The 20,076-nt window shown below is 41.8% G+C and overlaps 1 protein-coding gene across 1 annotated transcript; it reads left to right on the forward strand.

Moving 5' to 3' along the window:
* Nucleotides 1-1,098: 1,098 nt before the first annotated feature.
* slc46a2 (solute carrier family 46 member 2) lies at nucleotides 1,099-17,671 on the forward strand (the record flags this gene model as incomplete). Its single annotated transcript, XM_083902359.1, has 7 exons — nucleotides 1,099-1,572; nucleotides 2,481-2,651; nucleotides 2,825-3,049; nucleotides 3,840-4,011; nucleotides 4,361-4,444; nucleotides 14,065-14,221; nucleotides 17,614-17,671. The coding sequence occupies 7 exons, from the start codon at nucleotides 1,099-1,101 to the stop codon at nucleotides 17,669-17,671; spliced, it is 1,341 nt and encodes a 446-aa protein (XP_083758485.1).
* Nucleotides 17,672-20,076: the final 2,405 nt, after the last annotated feature.

A 20,076-nucleotide genomic window follows, 5' to 3' on the forward strand; every position in this document is an offset into this window, starting at 1 on the left:
CATCACAAATCCCACCACGGGATTCCAAAATGGAAGTATCAAGTATCTGGACAACGTTCTATTTTTGTTGACAACTTTAGTGGACTATGGGCTAACATTCTTTAAACATTTTGTTGAAACTCACGTTAGGGGACCCATGGGCTAACATTCTTTTTAGGAGAACCACGGGCTAACATTCTTTTTAGATGAACCACAGGCTAACGTTAGTTTTAGGAGAACCATGGGCTAACATTCTTTTTAGGAGAACCACGGGCTAACGTTAGTTTTAGGAGAACCATGGGCTAACATTCTTTTTAGGAGAACCACGGGCTAACGTTAGTTTTAGGAGAACCATGGGCTAAGACTCTTTTTAGGAGAACCATGTGCTAACATTCTTTTTAGGAGAACAACGGGCTAACATTCTTTTTAGGAGAACCACGGGCTAACATTATTTTTAGGAGAATGTTCTTTGAGCATTACTGTTCCAACTAACCTTAGAGAAAGTACGGCTAACTTTTGGTGCTAGTAGGGTAGCCTATAATCTGCTTTCTTTACTGATTTAAATAAGGTTAACAGTATCATTTGGTGTTTATATTTACAGGAATACAGTAAGGAATGGGAGGGTTTTTATCCCCATGTAAATGTCCTTCCTGGACTTTTTGATGCATGGACTTGGAAGGTAAGGTGACACCTCCGTGCTTCATACAAATATTCAAATATCTGTTGTATTTTTACAATCAAACAAATACAACCGCACGTAGAAGGTTTCAGTTTTTGGTTACCACATTTAGGGAACGTTGTCTTAAGTTGTTTTGGTTTGATTCTAGCTAACCATAGGATAACTATGGCCTATAAACTTCATTGGAAGTGTTGTGTTTGTTGAAAAATCTGCTTTATTCAGTCTTTAAATGGGGTCATTTTACAGGAACAGCTGTGTGTTAAGTGTGTTTGTGTCCACATATAAATATGTCCCTCATACACTGTGGACATGAAGAGGAAGTGGGAGTGACGCATTTATTATAACAACAGACACTTCTGTGTTTCTCCTCAGTTCGTCTGTCGCTTCACGTGTAAACTTCGAGTTACTTTAAAAACACATTTAAAAAAAAAGAAAAGAAAATGGTTCTGCTGAACTTGTGTCAAACCACCCTCGCGGTTCTCCGCCACATTGAGCCGATCATCGTGCTCGAGCAGCTGGGGAACTCCTTGTTTGACACCGCGCTGCAGCTTGTGGTCAAAGACCGGTACGCGAACGTCTCTTATCCCGGGGGGTCCCCGGAGCAGAGTCAGCAGAGAGCCATGGCGGACTTCTTCATGAACTACAACCTCATCATCCGCCTCGTGCCCATCTTACCCGCGCTTCTGCTCGCCAAACTCAGCGACCGCGGCTGGAGGAGAGCCCCCATCGTGGTGCCGCTCAGCGGGTACCTGCTCTCCAGGATCGTCCTGCTCATGGTGCTCCTCTTCCGGCTGCCGCTGCAGCTCATGTACGGCGCCGCGGTTCTCTTCGGTCTCTCCGGAGGATTCTGCGCCTTCTGGCCGGGAGTGATGACGCTGGTGTCGCTGAAATCCACAGCCACGGACCGATCCAAGGTCAGTGATTTAGTTTGATTTAACAGCAGTTATTATGGGCAATATTATATAGTATATATATATATATATATATAGAGAGAGAGAGTTTTTGTAAATGTTTATAGGAATAAAAGCGTAATTAAAAGTTAATGTGTAGTGTTAGGGCTGCAACTAATTCTTATTTTCATAATTGATTAATCTGGCGATTATTTTCTCGATTAATCAAAAGTAAAATGTAATAATAATAATAATGATGGGGGGAAAAAAGCAAGAAAATATTAACATTTAAGAAGCTGGAAAGTCATAAACATTTATTTATTATCAAAATGGTTGATGATTAATTTAGTAATTGATTAATCAAATTATCCTTGCAAAATACCACATTAATTTATTTTATGTACATATCACCTTCAGCTACAACATTAAGAACACTATAATAATAATAATAATAATAAGATAACAGTAATAAACTGGATAACAATTCTCAAAGCAAAGTTATATACTGTGTATATATTTGTTTGTTATTGACCTTGTTTATGTGATTTATTGATTTTATATTACCATTTTTTTTTTACATTGTTTCATATTCTGTTACAAAGTTCATAAAGTTTAAAAATCCTGTTGAAAATGCAAATATTGCACAGATAAGAATTTATCAAATGAAATATCAGTTTGTTAATGTTTGCAATAAGACCAAGAGCTAATATTATTTTGAAAGATTAAGGTTTGCTTTCATAAGTGTGTTAACTACGTTAATAAAGACAATAATAATGTAATGGCAAATGTCCTGATGTAGTCAGTCACCAGTTCAGAGGTGGCAGGTTTCTACATGTACAAGACAAATTAAAGTGAAAATAAATAGAAAAACAGAAAAGAAAATGTGGTCCATCTGTGCACGTCCGTGACCTTCACTTTCACCTCTGTGTCAGGTGATGATGAGGGTGGAGCTGCTGTACGGAGCGGCAGGTGTGGTGGGCAGTTTAGTGTCAGGTCATCTGTTCCTGTTGTACACGGTCAAACTGGCACAAGGAATCATTCTGCTGATCGTGAGTTCACTCATTCACCTGCTCATCCTCATCCTCTCCATCGTCCTGCTGCAGGTCAGTGTGTGTGCGTGTGTTCATATTATTCTGTATTCTCGTAATGTTGCACCTTTTTCTCCTCATTTATTCTCAAAAGCTTGAATATGTATTTTTTTTCTGTTGAAAAACAGGAAAAAAATACAATGACTGTCCCTTTGAGTCCCTAAAAACAGTGTCTCTGTCTTTAAAAGGTCAAACAAGTGTCCTCGTCAGAGTCAGAGGACAGTCACCTCCTGTCTCACAATAACGACGATGATGGAGACAACGACGGTGTCATAGTTCCTGCTGTGATCAACAAGGTGAACATGGTTCTTCTGTTCGCCGCCGCCATCTTGTACGACTTTGCGGTGGGCGGAGCTGTAGAGATACTGGGCATCTTTGTGTTGAAGGAGCCACTCAGCTGGACGGCCACGCAGGTGACACTCAATGTTCTTCTTCTTCTTCTGTCAAACTGGTTTTGTCTGGAAAAAACATTTGTCTCACCCGATTTTGAATTTTAAGTTTTTTTTTGTTTTGTTTTTTTTTAAATCGACTCCTGGAATTGTATAATTCACAGTTTTACTTTTATTTTTCAGCATCATTTGTTGTTGAAAACACAACAATTTAAAGTATTCGATTCATATACATTCAACAAGCTTAAAAATATGGGGGTATATTAACATCATTTGTTTAATGTAATTTTCTTATTTTTTGTGTGTTAAAAATTAGAAATTCAACAAATTCAAGGTCTAAAATATTCAAATAATCATACTCATATCCACTGTGCTTGAATAGGATACATTCACATTCACACCTGTGAATTCAACCAGTAATTCAAAATGTAATTTTTACATTAATTTTTCAGTATTCAAATATCTTTTATTTTGATAATTCAAGGTTTAAAAACATTCAAATAGTAAACATATAACCTGCTGCAACATTAAAAAGCCAACATCCTGAAATGTAAAGGTGTTTTTTTAACTAAATTTTAGATAAATAAGATTCAGAATCAACTTTAAATCTGAGATTTTTTTAATTTCTCAATTTTGTGGGTCACACTAAATTATTATAAATTAATTTACCCTGTTTTCTTTTAACATTGAAAAATAACACATAACATATTGAATTCAGAGGCAAAAAGTTCATCATTTAAATGCAGAAAGAAGAAAATCAGTCAGTGCCAGAAACGCCAGACTCACGTCCATGTTTTTGACCCCCTGTCCTCAGGTTGGTTATGGAAACGCCGCAGGCTGCACCATCTTCCTCACCAGCTTCCTCGGCGTCATGCTGTTCCGCCGCTGCTGCAGCGACATCATGCTCATCCTCATCGGCATGCTGTCGTTCGCCACGGGGATCTACTTCATGTCCTTCGTCACGGTGACGTATATGTTCTACCTCGGTGAGAATTGAGCTAAAACGCGGTTTTAACTGTTAAGGTTTATTCCTAAATACTTCTGGATTAAATGTGGGTTTCAAAACAGTTAAATTGACTGAAATAAAACTGTTATTAACCTTCTTTTGTATATAAGTCATTGATTTAAATCATCTGTTTATTGGATAGATGTCTATCTGTGACATATTAAGGCATCAATCTTGATAGATTTTTGCCTTCGTACTTTTGAACATTTTTAACCAACTAAGCTTCATTTAGCTGCCTGTAACAGCATCATATTACACAGCTGTGACTGAATTATTTTGTGAAACTGCTGACTGTGCAGGAAATTGCATTTATTATCTCCCCTCTGCAGCTCGATTGCTCACCCTTTTCGCTCTCATCCCAATGCCGACGATCAGATCTCTGCTCTCACAGCAGGTGCAGTCGACCTCGTATGGTGAGTTTGTGTGGAATTATTATTTACAGTGTTCACCGCTGCTGTTTTAAATTTACACTTCAATTCATTATTTAAGTCTCGTATTTGTTCCAAAAAAAACAACAGTCACAGGAACCAAAACGTGTTTAATGCGATGTAGTGTGCTGATATAAAGTATTCTCCATGTTTTCCTCTGAACAGCAGTTTTCCCACAGACTGTGGATTGATTTTCCAACTCAGTGATGTCACCAGTGTTGTTATTCTGTCGGGGTGTCTGTTGAGGTTTGTTTGTTTTAATATCAGCTGACTCGCTGGCACTCAGAGGAGTGGCAGCGTACAGGAATGTAAGGCCAGTCAGACTCGTTTAAATATGAAAAAACATGGACCAGCTTTTGGTCACATGTACTACTGGTCCAGACAGGAACAGTGTTTATGACAGAAAAGGGTCATAAGAAGGTCACAAAGTACACACTGACTTCTTACCACTAACTTAACTCAATTTTAACCCTAAATCCAGGTCTTAACCCTCAAAATGTCCTTTTAAATTTGCTCAAGTGTCCTCACAGAGACAGTTGTGTCCTCAACTGTACTACAAACACACACAGGTCTGCTCAGCTATTCTTCTCAGGAGACTACATTGACTTCCATTCATTTTGGACAAAGCCTTAACCATAATATAATGCATTATTATTATTATTATAATCTCAATCCAAATCTTGCTCTAAACTTAGTTCCAGTTCCTCAGAAATGATGTTCTGCCTCATTAGGACCAGGTTTTGGGTCTCAATGAGGACGACTGGTCCTGACAGGGATACTGTTTATGACAGAAAAGGTGCTAAAGAGGTCACAAAGTACTCACACTAACTCCTTAATGCCAATGTTAACCTTAAACCCAGGTCTTTATGCTCAAAATATCCTTTTAAAGTTGCGAGGACAAGCTCAAGAGTCCTCACAGAGACAGTTTTGTCCTCACAGCCTTTTACACACACACACACACACACACACACACACACACACACACACACACACACACACACACACACACACTGAGTTTACTGTTCATTACAGTTTTTCTTAATTGTTTACACACAAATTCTGGTACTTGAGACACAATGACCACAACAGGTAACTCATGAACCAACCCCTTCACCAACTCTGCTAAACTACAAGCACAATTCCTGCTTTACACTCAAGTTGCAGTTGTAAAACACACTTTTTTCAAAACAATACACACAATTATCTGCATTTGGCACATGAAGAAAATCTCTTGTTTTCACAAGGAACACACTGTCATTCAAAATTCTAAAGTTAATTTCCCTACTATGCAAACTGACTCATCACATGGGAAAACACCTGTGACACAGGTTTACAATGTGCAATCAGTGCGTTAGCATAAAAGGGTTCTGTTGACCACTGTGCAGACCACTGTGCAACTTTGTGTTGGTTGGGATGTACACTGTGTACATTGTTTTTGTGGGAAATATATAGGAATAAAATATATTTGTTACTGTGTATTTGTGTGTTTTGAGTATAAAAATAATCCATCCATTATCTAACGCTTCATCCTCCAGCGGAAGGTCGCAGGGTGACATAGGGCGATCTCTAGGGTCACACCCTGGACAGTTCACCAGTCCATCACAGGGCCTATAAAACGAAAGTTACGTATGTAACTACGGTTCTATGAATCCTGGATGACCGCCAGAGGCGGTGCTTTAGCACTGAATGTCTCCATCTTGCGCATGCGCAGGTTGAGTGTTTATACCAACAAAGTCACCCATGACCCCTGATGACGCCGGCTAGCCTATATCTTCCGGTGACATCAGAGGATCTGTTCCTGCAGAATCTTCTCGCGAAACCACGAGGATTCTGAGTGACAGAACGCTCTGGCGGTCATCCAGGATTCATAGAACCGTAGTTACATTCGTAACTTTCGTTCTATTTCATCCTTACTGACCGCCAGAGGCGGTGCTTTAGCACTGGATGACCCATAACAACAAAGTCACGAGGAATGCCTGTACGTACCTCAGTGAGAGTAAAGGGTAGAGGCGGCACATTCACCCTAAAGAATCTGGAGAGGGAAGCTGGTGATGCCCACCAGGGGCACGCCGCGCAGAGCATGATGTAGCGACAGCCCTAGTAGAGTGGCACCTCCCCCGGATGGCAGGGGATAACCACCGTGTTTGTACACCTGAGTGATGACGTCCATAATTCTGTGTGAGAGTAGCTGTTTGGAGGGAGCACGGCCTTATTAGGACGGCGTAGTAGAGAAACAGCTGTTCTGACCGTCTCAAGCTCGCGGTCGAAGTTATATAGACTCTTAAGGCCTGGACAGGGCACGGCCGTCATGGCCTTTCCTCCCCTGCTGGGAGGATAAACTGTGCCAGGTTTTTAAGGTTTGACGATGACAGAACCTGAGGAAGAAAAGCCCGTATTCGGCCACAGAGTGACCCCTGAGCCATCTGAGTCTGAGTTCGACCTCAGACATGAGTCCCACACAGAGAGAGCATGTAGCTCCTCAACACTCCTTACTAAAGTGATGGTGAGGAGAAAGGCAGTCTTCAACTCAAGGGGGTACAGAATTCTCTGTACCCTTGGTAGTTGTAGCCTTGAGGCTTCCCTTTAAGGAAAAAGACACGAGTCTGTGGCACTCCACGGTGTTGTCATCAACTTGAGTGTGTCGAGAGGAAAAGCCCGCCACATAAGCCCTCCCGTCCGCCATTCGGGAGTGGCTGTAGGAACTACAGAATTGTTGTAGTTGTATAGTAGACGGGGTCCTCGCCCCTGTCGGAACACCAGGCAGACAGTTTACACCTGTTCACATACTGCATTTGGGTAGAAAGCTCCATAGTTTTCAGTGTGGTACATTGGGCTGTGTCTGAACACTCTGCCCGGAGGTCGTGCCCTGCAGTGGCCAACCCAGAGCTGGAGGCAATGAGGGTCAGGATGCCAGACCTGGCCCCCTAACTGAGACAGGATATCCAACCTGTCGGGGAGACGCCGCGATGAGCTGCAGCAGAGCCTGTGCAGCAGAGGAAAACATGTCATCCCTGGCCAGAAAAGGGGGCCACCAGTAGCAGGTTGTGGCCCTGCTGGAGGACCCTCTGCAGTGTTGGAGGAATCAGCGGCTCTGTGGGAAGGCATAGATAAGAGCATCTGGGCGATCGTGGGCGAGAGCATCCTCGCGGCTGAGAAGGGCTGGCCTTCTCTTTCAAGGAGAACCGGGGGGGGGGGGCAATGGGTCGACTCCTCTGTGGCAAAATGATCCACCTCTGCCCTGCCGAAAAAACATCCCAGATATTAAATACCACCTCTACATCAGAGTGTGTGCAATTACGTCAGAGAGACGGTTGAGACATTGTCTGACCGTACTAGCACATGCCTCTACTGAAGGAACTGAAGAAAAAGCTGCAGTGCCATGTGCACTTCCCGTAGCTGTGAGGGATACATCAGTGTGACAGTCTCCCGAAGGGATGTAATGGAGCCCATGGGCGTGCCCTGAGGAAGAAACCATCTCACCCTCCGTGGGGCCAGAGCAGGCCTAGGAGGCAGGAGGCCAAGGAGGCAGCGTTGTGATGCCTTAAGCTTCCTGTGCTGGTGAACCCCCTGGTGACAGGGGTTTTTTCTGCCGGGTCGCGCATAATAGGCTGTAGGTTGGGGGTATCGGAACGGAAATTTGTACCCGTGGGGTTAAGGTGGAATCACCTAAGGGCCTGTGGTGAAAGCAGTCCAGTAGCTGAGCTGCTGCTGGAAAAAAGAAGCCGATAATCAGCCCCGGACTCTCCCCTGAGCTAGCCACTGGCGGCGAGTCTAAACAGTGGGGGAGCTGGGCTGGTTCACGCCTGAAGAGGCACTGGCAGGAGCCGGCTGAGCCTGTGGGGCCATGCGAATGGTGGCACCCATGGAGTTATACCCGCCACTGCTGGCTGGAGAGCGGGAGCTCACCCCAGAGGTGTGCGAGGCAGCATCTTGGGGAACCACATTGGCCCCATAGTTGGTGAACTCGGTGGCTGAAGCCACCACGGAGAGCACATCTTCCTCCGGTTCGACCGTGGCAGCGGGGAAGCGGAAAAACCTGCGTCTACTGCACCGGTCCCAGAACTGGACGGCTAGGAAGAGGGTCTTCATCTAGTTTAACTCCTCAGTCAGCTGGTCCACCCTGGAGGCCAGTTTAGACTCCTCGACCCTCTTCCCAGAGGGGGCGCCCAGAGCCTCTGCAGCCCGACGCTTAGGTCGGTTAGGCTGTGCTGGTGGCAGTCGCTGGGCTGGGGTCGGCTGGTCCGGTTCCGGAACATGACCCAGCAGGTGTTCAACCTCAGCCAGTCTGGCAACCTGCACTGCCCTGGGCATGAAGCTGCAGTTCATGCACGGATCCTCCGACAGCCCCTCCCTCAGGTGTTCGAGGCCAAGGCACGGAGGGCACCTATCATGACCGTCCTCCGGCTGCAGGGAGGCCATACAGGTCGCACAGGAGTGGTCACCAAGCATGGTGACAGTCGGCGGCTGTAGAGTGGGAGAAGCAACAGATGCTGGGAGAGGGAGCGAGCACACTGCCTTCACCAACAGGTGTCGCACAGCCGAATACAGTCAGGATTAGTGGTTCTTCACACTAACTATGAGGGCAACAGCATCCGCCTATGCTGGGAGCGGGAGCGAGAGCACTGCCTTCACCGGCAAAGGTCAGCTTGCTGCGCCAATACAGACCGTCGCCACCGAGCAGACGCAGCTCGAGATGTGGCTGTTACTGACAGTAAGTAGCATACACCTGTGATGGGAGAGGGAACGAGCGCACTGCCTTCACCAACAGGTGTCGCACAGACAAATACAGTTAGCCTTAGTGGGCTCTTCACACTTCTGCTAACTGGAGGGCAACAGCAGCCGCCTATGCTGGGAGTGGGAGCGAGAGCACTGCCTTCACCAGCAAAAGGTCGGCTTGCTGCGCCGAATACAACCATCCTGCCTAGCAACACAGCTCAAGATGTGGCTTTTACTAGAGGTAGTAGTATACACCTGCGATGGGAAAGGGAGCGAACACACTGCCTTCACAAACAGGTATCTAATGCAGTTAGCCTTAGTGGCACACGTCTGCTTACTACAGGGGACTAGAATGAAGAGTACAGCCAACGGTGTATCATCATCATCAACACAGTAAAAACCCAAAGCAAAAGCGGTACTCACTGTACAGTTACTCCCAGATAACTGTAGTACAGATGTCAGGAGAGGGAGCGAATACACTGGCTTCACCGACATATGTATAATGTACCGATTACACATACGCAAGGTCAAGCAAGCAGTGCTGACACTAGCGCCTGTAACTAAAAACACAAATGTCGGGAGAGAGAGCGCACACGCTGTCTTCACCGACACAGGAGAGTAAAAAAGAGAGACAGTACACATCGTACAGTTACTCATAGATACAGCAGAAGTACAAAGTTGGAAGAGGGAGCGAGTACGCTGGCTTCACAAACATACAACCACCACGAAAGGCGGGCCGGGTACAACCAGCTGTGTACCGATTACACAGACTCTAGGTCAAGCTTTTACGGATATAGCAGAAATACAGATGTCAGGAGAGGGAGCGAGTACGCTGGCTTCACCGACATTTGAAGCTACAACTGGAGGTGGGTACAAACAGCGGTGTAGCGATAACGCAGACGCTAGGTCAAGCAAGCAATGTTGACCGCCAGCGCAACAACCAAATGTCGGGAGAGAGAGCGCACACGCTGTCTTCACCAACACGTGAAAAGAAAAAAACAAAGCGAGAAACGGTACTCACTGTACAGTTACTCACGGATAAGAGTAGTACAGATGTCAGGAGAGGGAGCGAGTACACTGGCTTCACTGACATGTATAATGTACAGATTACGCAGACGCTAGATTAAGCAGCAGTGCTGACACTAGTGCCTGTAATTAAAACACAAATGTCGAAGAGAGAGCACACACGCTGTCTGCACTGACACATGACAATAAAAAGGAGAGAGGCAGTACACGTTGTTACTCATAGATACAGCATAAGTGCGGATGTCGGGAGAGGGAGCGAATACACTGGCTTCACCGACATACAACTACAACAAAAGGCGGGTACAACTTATTGTGTAGCAATTACACAGACTCTGTGTCAGCCTCTGCAGGTATAGCAGAAGTTCAGATGTCGGGAGAGGGAGCGAGTACGCTGGCTTCACCGACATATAAAGTACAACCGAAGGTGGGTACAACCGTCGGTGTAGCGATTAAAGCAATGCTGTCTTCATAACATGGATAAGTACAGATAAAAAACGGTACAAGTTGTACAATTACTCACAGATATAGGAGAAGTACAGATGTGGGGAGAGGGTGCAAGTACACTTTCTTCACCAACATATGACCGCAACAAAGCGGGTACGATCAGCTGTGTACCGATTATACAGACGCTAGGTCGAGCAGGCAATGCTAACCGCTAGCGCCCGTAACTAACACACAGAAATGTCGGGAGAGAGCGAGCACAACGCCTTCACTGACTTAATTTTACAGAGAAGACATATTCTCAAAGGAGGCGAAAGACGCCTGGTATACTCAGTCAGTTGTAGCGTTGGCTGATCCAACTTCTATTTCGGGGTGTTCACGGCAAACCGCCGTGAACACCCCGAAATAGAAGTTGCCACAAGCCACAAGTTGGCTCGTCGCCGCTCGTCGCAGCCCTTGGAGGGCGAGCAGCTCGCAGCTCCGACAGATTGTCACAAGGCTACCAGCGACGGAGCGGCAATGGACGCTTTAAGTTCAGCTAGCTTTTCGCTGACATGCGTCTACCTGCGAAAGCGAGAAGATGAAAAGGAACAGATCCTCTGATGTCACCGGAAGATATAGGCTAGCCGGCGTCATCAGGGGTCATGGGTGACTTTGTTGGTATAAACACTCGACCTGCGCATGCGCAAGATGGAGACATTCAGTGCTAAAGCACCGCCTCTGGCGGTCAGTTAGGATGAAATAGAAACAATATTCTAAAATATTTTATACACTTATGTATGTACTGTCTGTCTTAAGTGTAACACTAAACACTAAAAAAGGCCTAAGTCATTATGATCGATGAAGAAGAAGTGTTTTTCATTCATCATAGTGTTTTACGTTGATCACATCAGTGTTCAACTGGTTCTTATAAATGTCTATTGATATTATGGTTTGTGTGTGTCATTTGAAAACAAAATACCATTTTGAGAAGAAATAACATTGTTTTGAGTGTTACAGTTTTTTCTGATTGCATTTTTTCCAACCCATTTTTTGTAACTATTGGCTATTTTTGCAAAACTCTACACACAAATAAGAAAACCTTTCACCAAATTAGCAAAACATTGTACTTCTCTTGCAAAAGCGAACACAGCTAGATTAACTCTTCACACCTTCGTAAAAATTGTGTTTTTGTATCAAACAGTAAACACAAGCCATCATCTACTAAGCACACAATGTGCCAACTACACACTGATGGTATGAATACAAAACACATCTGGCTTTTGCTTTCTCTGTGCACAGATGTCAATTTGAGGTCATACTTTTGTCATAGTTCTGTAAACATACAAGGATCCAAACTTCAAGTATTGGTGTTTATTCACACTCATCAAAACCAAGACAAAGTCAGAACACAAAATAGTAATTTCACAAATAAAAAAGACAATCAGCCTACATCATGTCGCCTCTCTGGGTTCGGCCACAAAATTTCGTCCACATCACATGCGATATCATTCAGTCCAAGGCACCGGGGAAAATATCTCCTTGAATGCCGTATTCCAGGCCTGACATAGTCAATATCCCCACATGCTTCCTCCATTGCCTGTAAAAGAGCTACCTGTTGATGGGGATGACGTCGTACACTTTCCAGCGCCAGGCAGAGAAGAACTCTTCAATGGGATTTAAGAATCGAGAGTATGGAGGGAGGTTGAGTGCCATGAAGGGTGGGTGGTCTGTAAACCAGTTGCGGACCAAAGCAGCCCTATGGAAACTAACATTGTCCCATATGATGACATATCGGGTATGCTCTGGTCTCTGAACAGTGAGCATGTCATGTAAGGTGTCCAGGAATGCAATAATGTGTGCAGTGTTACATGGGCCTATGGTTGCATGATGGTGAACAACACCATTTTGGCTTATAGCTGCACACATGGTTATGTTACCACCACGTTGTCCTGGGACATTGATGATGGCACGGTGTCCAATAATGTTCCTGCCACGTCTCCTTGTTTTATTGAGGTTAAAACCGGCCTCATCTCCAAAAAACAGCTCATGTCCCATGGCATCTGCTTCCAGTTCCATCACTCTCTGGACAAGACAAAACAAATGCAACACATCAGGCCCATGCACAGCACTACAGCATGCACTTCCAGATTTACACGTTCAGTGTTTCTCTCGAAAGGAACTCTGTAAATTTGCTTCATTCTTATTCTGTGGCGCGCAAGTACACGACTTAGTGCAGAAAGGCTCACACTGTATATGGGTCTCTTGCGAGTGTGTTGGAAATTTGGTAATTGAGTGTAAGCAGTGAGTTGGGTTGAAAGTTCCGCAAAAAGGGTGTTGTGCAGTGAATTGTGCCTACAGTTTTGCAAAGTGTGTGTTACACAATTGCAAACTGAGTTTAAAGCAGGGTTTGTGCTTTTAGTTTTGCAAACTCAGTGAGAGGTTTTGCTATACGTATTAATAGTTTTAGAAATTGTGCTACAAGAATCACGATTAGCGCTTAAGCATTCAGAAAAAACTGTAAGTTTCATTTTGCAGGAGAATTGAGTGGTTTTGCCCATTGTGTGTGTTTTTTTGGATTTTGTGTGTAGAGTTCTGAGAGCATGAGGCAAGGTTTCAGAAAATGTGTGTGAACAATCGAGAAAAACTGTAACAGACCAGGGTTATATTATTATATTGTTATTATGTTTGCTTTGATGTGACGCTCATCAATGCAAACACACACACACACACACACCTACACAAACACTTGTGACCCTTTCCCGTCAACTCACACACATAGGAAGTTACACATTTTAAATAATGTACCTTTAATCAAAAAATAAGCACATAACATTAAGAAGATTTCAGAAAATAACCGTTTTTATTGAGTCTTTACCTGCACAGAGAGGATCTTCAGCAGTTGTCCATCATTAATGCAATAATTTCACATTTTTGAACATTTATTTCTCCAGAGTGAAAGCTTAAGAAACCATTTGATCATCATCATGGTTTAAAAATATACATCTGAGGTCAAACATTCAAAGTTTTGTACATATTTTGATTGAATTACTGTTTGTTACTCATTGTGCTAATTAACAATGTCGGACACATGAATGATTGACTGTAAAAGCCTTAACAATCGCCAAGTACTTATGTGTATATAAGTATATTTATACGTGTTTATAAATGATTAATAGTCTTTCCAGCTTCTTAAATGTGAATATTATCTGGGTTTCTTTGCTCCACATCACAAAGAAATCATTGAAAATAATTGTACTATTTTTTTGGACGTTACTCCCTGGTTGTTACCAGAAGTTTTCTGTATTTTGTTCCATGAATCATCTGCACTAAAAAAAAAGTTTCCATATTTAGAGAGAACTTGTGGAACATTTAGTCAAAGAAAAGAGAGGAGTCATTTCTTCTTCTTCTTTAACCATTTTTCCCTCTTTCCTTCCCATCAGGCACCATCCTTACATCCCTGCAGTTGGCTCTGAAGTTCGCAGGTCTGGCCTACATCCCCGCCTTCACGAAGATCTACCAGGGGACACTGGACTGGTTCCCGGGCTTTGTCTTCATGCTGTCCAGTGTCTTCACCGTCCTGGCAATGATTCCCATCAGGTAACTTTAATACCTAAAATACTAAAGGGGTTGGGGTCATAAAAATGATATATCCTTCCTCGTGCACAATGCGATAATCTATACTCCAGGGCAATTATTTGATCACATCGCGATAGTATTGGAATCTTGGACCATGTCTCACGTATCACATCGCGTTATTATTTGTATCTTGGACCATGTATCACGTATCCCATTGCGATATTATTGGTATCTTGAAGCATGTATCACATATCGTATCGTGATATTATTGGTATCTTGACGCATGTATCACATTGCGATAGTATTGGTATCTTGGACCATGGTCCAAGATTATTGATATCTTGGACCATATCGTCTCGCATCGCGTTATTATTGATATCTTGGACCATGTATCACATATCGCATCGTGTTATTATTGGTATCTTGGACCATGTATCACGTATCGTATTGTGATGTTATTGGTATCTTGGACGATGTATCACGTATCCCATTGCGATATTATTGGTATCTTGAAGTATGTATCACGTATCGTATCGTGATGTTATTGGTATCTTGGACCATGTATCACGTATCGTATTGTGATATTATTGGTATCTTGAAGCATGTATCACATTGCGATAGAATTGGTATCTTGGACCATGTATCATGTATCGCATCACGTTATTATTGGTATCTTGGAGCATGTATCACGTATCGTATTGTGATGTTATTGGTATCTTGGACCATGTATCACGTATCGTATTGTGATGTTATTGGTATCTTGGACCATGTATCCTATATGCGAAATTATTGGTATCTTGAAGCATGTATCACGTATTGTATCATGATGTTATTGATATCTTGAAGCATGTATCACATTGCGATAGTATTGTTGTCTTGGACCTTGTATCACATATTGTATCACAAAATTATTAGTATCTTGGGCCATGTATCGCGTATCGTATCACAACATTATTGGTATCTTGAGCCATGTATCGTGTATCATATTGCAATATTATTGGTATCTTGAAGCATCTATCACATTGCGATAGTATTGGTGTCTTGAACCATGTATCACTTATCATATCACAAAATTATTGGTATCTTGAACCATGTACCACATATCATATCACAAAATTATTGGTATCATGGACCATGTATTGCATATCGTATCGCAATATTATTGGTATCATGGACCATGTATTGCATATCGTATCGCAATATTATTGGTATCTTGGACCATGTATTGCATATCGTATCGCAATATTATTGGTATCTTGGACCATGTATTGCATATCGTATCGCAATATTATTGTATCATGGACCATGTATTGCATATCGTATCGCAATATTATTGGTATCTTGGACCATATATCAGGTATCGTATTGTGATATTATTGGTATCTTGAAGCATGTATCACATTGCGATAGTATTGGTGTCTTGGACCATGTATCACATATTGTATCACAAAATTATTGGTATCTTGGGCCATGTATCGTGTATCGTATTGCAATATTATTGGTATCTTGAAGCATCTATCACATTGCGATAGTATTGGTGTCTTGGACCATGTATCACATATCATATCACAAAATTATTGGTATCTTGGACCATGTATTGAATATCGTATCGCAATATTATTGATATCTTGGACCATGTATCAGGTATCGTATTGTGATATTATTGGTATCTTGAAGCATGTATCACATTGCGATAGTATTGGTGTCTTGGACCATGTATCACATATTGTATCACAAAATTATTGGTATCTTGGGCCATGTATTGTGTATCGTATTGCAATATTATTGGTATCTTGAAGCATCTATCACATTGCGATAGTATTGGTGTCTTGGACCATGTATCACATATCATATCACAAAATTATTGGTATCTTGGACCATGTATTGCATATCGTATCGCAATATTATTGGTATCTTGGACCATGTATTGCATATCGTATCGCAATATTATTGTATCATGGACCATGTATTGCATATCGTATCGCAATATTATTGGTATCTTGGACCATATATCAGGTATCGTATTGTGATATTATTGGTATCTTGAAGCATGTATCACATTACGATAGTATTGGTGTTTTGGACCATGTATCACATATTGTATCACAAAATTATTGGTAACTTGGGCCATGTATCGTGTATCGTATTGCAATATTATTGGTATCTTGAAGCATCTATCACATTGCGATAGTATTGGTGTCTTGGACCATGTATCACATATCATATCACAAAATTATTGGTATCTTGGACCATGTATTGAATATCGTATTGCAATATTATTGATATCTTGGACCATGTATCGGGTATCGTATCGCAATATTATTGGTATATTGGACCATGTATCGCATAACGTATCGCAATGTTATTGGTGTCTTGGACCATATATCAGGTATTATATTGCAATATTATTGGTATATTGGCTTTTTTGTCCGTCCCAACCTAATAAACGCGTGTACCAAAGTCCTGATCCATGCTGTCCCACTTTTTGGCAACATTCTAGGAGGGGTTGTCTGGCACATAAAAAGGGGCAGAGCTAGACACACTGCAGTTCTGTGATTGGTCAAAAATGTCACTTCTGTTCATGACGTCAGAGAAAGGGCGTTTGTTTGTTCACGGCATTACAGCACCACACACAGGCCTGGCATAGACACTACAGCATTCACAGCTGTTTTAGGGTGTGGGTTTAAACGTATGAAGGACCCTCACTTAAAGGTGAAGTACGTAGTTTATAGTGCCATCTAGAGGAGAGGCTGAAATTTACAAAATCTGCTCACCCCCTCCCTTCCCTGAGCGCTACGATATCCGCAACTGGTCAAATGTCGTCCTCGTCGTCTTTCTCCGTGTTAGCAGATGAGGTTCGTGAGGCGAGGGAGAGGACGAGCTACCGCGGCCGTAGCAGACGAAGCGGAGAGAGTGGAGGCGGGACTTCCGCTACAAGTAAAGAGACGCTTGATTTGTTCTCTCGCGTTTGTCCTTACAGGCTCCGGTAGAAACATGGCGTCTCGCTGCTAACTGTGGCTATGCAACCGCGGCCTGCAACCATCTTATTTTACATGACTTTTTGAAACACTACGAAAATGAAAAAAAAACTATTATACAGCGACTAGACAATGCAGGAGCACATAATATGTATAAAAAAGTGGATTTTGGGTTATATAAACCCATAAATACGACACAGTGTCCCTTTAAAATGAGGAAGTGGTTAAAAAAAATGCTTTAAAAACAAAACAATTTAGGATTTGACTGCTAATATTGTTTAAATAAAGTCGATTGAACTCCAAAAGAAACTTGTTAAACTTTTTTTTATAGTTTTGATTGACAGACACATCCACAGTGGGAGCTAAAGCCACACAAAGGTTTTTGATAAAACCTGAAATGGACTTTGTTTTTTGTCTTTTTTTTTCTCCCTCCAGCATCATGGGCTGCAGATCACCTCACAGTCAACGCTACAAGAGGATTCAGGGAGACTGAGCTCACACTGACTGATACAACAGGAAGTGAAACATGGAACTAGGGGGAAAAAAAGTGGGGGAGACTCACTTCCTTTGTAAACTTACGCTGTTCAATTTTATGTTTACAAGAGCATTTTTATTAAGAGACAGAGGTGATGCTGCCGCTGTGGGTTTGAAACACAACTTGTTGAAATGTGTCCATGACCTTTTCATGACCCCCAGCACATGAAGACAAACTCTGACCTCGGTCCACAGGGACTCACAGGGGTCAGTGACCCGGACACAACAACAACTCCACACCCTCAGTGATTTCGACATAAAGTAGACTTTGTGGTGAAGACGTCACACATAAAGAAAGTAAAAGTCCCTGATGAGACACAGTTGCCACTGTCCTAATCCATGTGTTTCTGCCTCCAAAACACTAGGTGGCAGTATTTCCCCCATTATCTAAAATATCCCATTCTTTAAAGGTTTAACAAAACAAAAAAACACGGTTCTTGCCATGTTTTTCTTGCTTTTCTTTTCTTGGTTTGTGTGTGTTCCAGCTTTGTGTGTCATTTCTCAAATGCGGTGGTTCAAACTGGAGGTATGTGGGTGAATGCACTAGTAGTTAAGCCAGATGTGTTTGTCCGACTCCGAGTAATGTTTTAGTGCAAGTTTAGCACACGTTTGCACTTATTTTACAGTTTGATTTTAATCCATTCAACACAATAATTCAAGTTAGTGTAAGTTTAGCACGTTTACACTCGTTTTTCACTTGGATTTTAGTCCATTCCACAGGACAATTAGGTTTAGTGCAAGTTAGCACGTTTGCACTTATTTTACAGTCTGATTTTAGTCAATTCCACAAAATAATTCAGTTCAGTGCAGGTTTAGCACACATTTGCACTTAGTTTACACAATTTAGCCCATGTTTGCACTTATTTCTGATTTTAGTCCATTCTGCACAATAATTTAATTTTTTTTAATGTCATGTATGATTTATTATTACAAAGTGACCTCTGTTTTGTTGTTGTTTGGGAAACTAACAAAATCACAAAACTCTGCTTCAAATAGTTTGTTCTTTTTCTAAGAAAAAGTCTACAAATTCACCCGGTAGTTCTTTCCAAATGATAATTGAACAAACATGCTAAGCCCAAAATTACAGACAACAAAGTTTAAAACACAACCAACCCAGATTAAAATGATTTAAAAACAGAGAGTCAGCACCTTCATGACATGACAACAAAATGAGCAGCATTTCTCTCACTCTACTGCTTTTATCTCCTGATCCAGACTGATGATTGCCCTCAGCTGTGAGAGCGACACAGGTTAACAAACAAAACCCTGACACCAAGATACTGGATTATGGTTCTTAAACAAGTGCCTTAAAAAAATAAAATAAAAAAGTACTATGAATAGTTTGTTGGACTTGTTGGATTAAAATGAAACAGCTTCTGTTATACAACAGGATTATGAAAGTGAGATTTAAATGTTTTTACCAGTTGGATTTACTGTAATATCCACCCATGCTGATATAACCTGCATAATCTTGTGATGTGTTTTGTATAAAGACTAAACATGTTAGGTAATGTTAGGAAGTTACTGTATGTTACCACCTTTTTTTTATTTTTTTATTCTTTTTTTTTTTATCTGTTTTTTTTATTCTATTTTGCAGAATTATGCTAAAATTTGGGATTTAAACCATTAACTGCAAGTGCAGATTATGGATTAAGTTGCAGCTGTAGAATAGAATTTTTTTTAAATAAAATGCACTTTATGGTATTTTTAGGTGACGGGTTAAAACCTGCAGGCCAGGAAATGCTGAAGATTTTGATTTAAAATGAGATTTTGGAACACGTTGGATACTTTTATTTGTATCCAACGTATTATTATTTGAGCTGTTTTAATCTGTTTTAATCTGTTTCACCGTGCACAGTTCGATTGTTTCACTAATTTAAATATCAATAACAAAAAGTCATGCAATACTGTTACTTTTTTCCCCTGACTTCCAGTGTAATAATCCATGATTAACAGTTTTAACAGTTATTATACACAACTGTGGAGCAGAAGGGAAGAAAATACACTTTATGTTATCATCCATTTTATTGCAAAGCACGTTTTTATGATTTTGTAAAAGTTTTTCGCATTAATGTCGCTGCTCCTGTGACTACATCATTTTATGTTTTGGGGTAAAAGGACATTTTTAAGTATGCAGTAATAATTATATCCGCGAGAAATTCGCGCGGATATTATGGAATCGGTCTCGCGCGTCGTCGTCGTCCGTGTCCGCAGATTTTTGCCGTTAACGCGATAACTGGAAAGGCGTTTGAGATAAAAAAAAATTTATGGGTCACATACCCCCTGTAGATGATCCCTATTGATTTTGAGCTGTCTACCATTATTATTAATTAGTTAATTAATTAATTAATTAATTAATTAATT

The sequence above is a fragment of the Microchirus variegatus genome (assembly GCF_963457635.1).
Source record: "Microchirus variegatus genome assembly, chromosome: 16".
NCBI lineage: Eukaryota > Metazoa > Chordata > Actinopteri > Pleuronectiformes > Soleidae > Microchirus > Microchirus variegatus.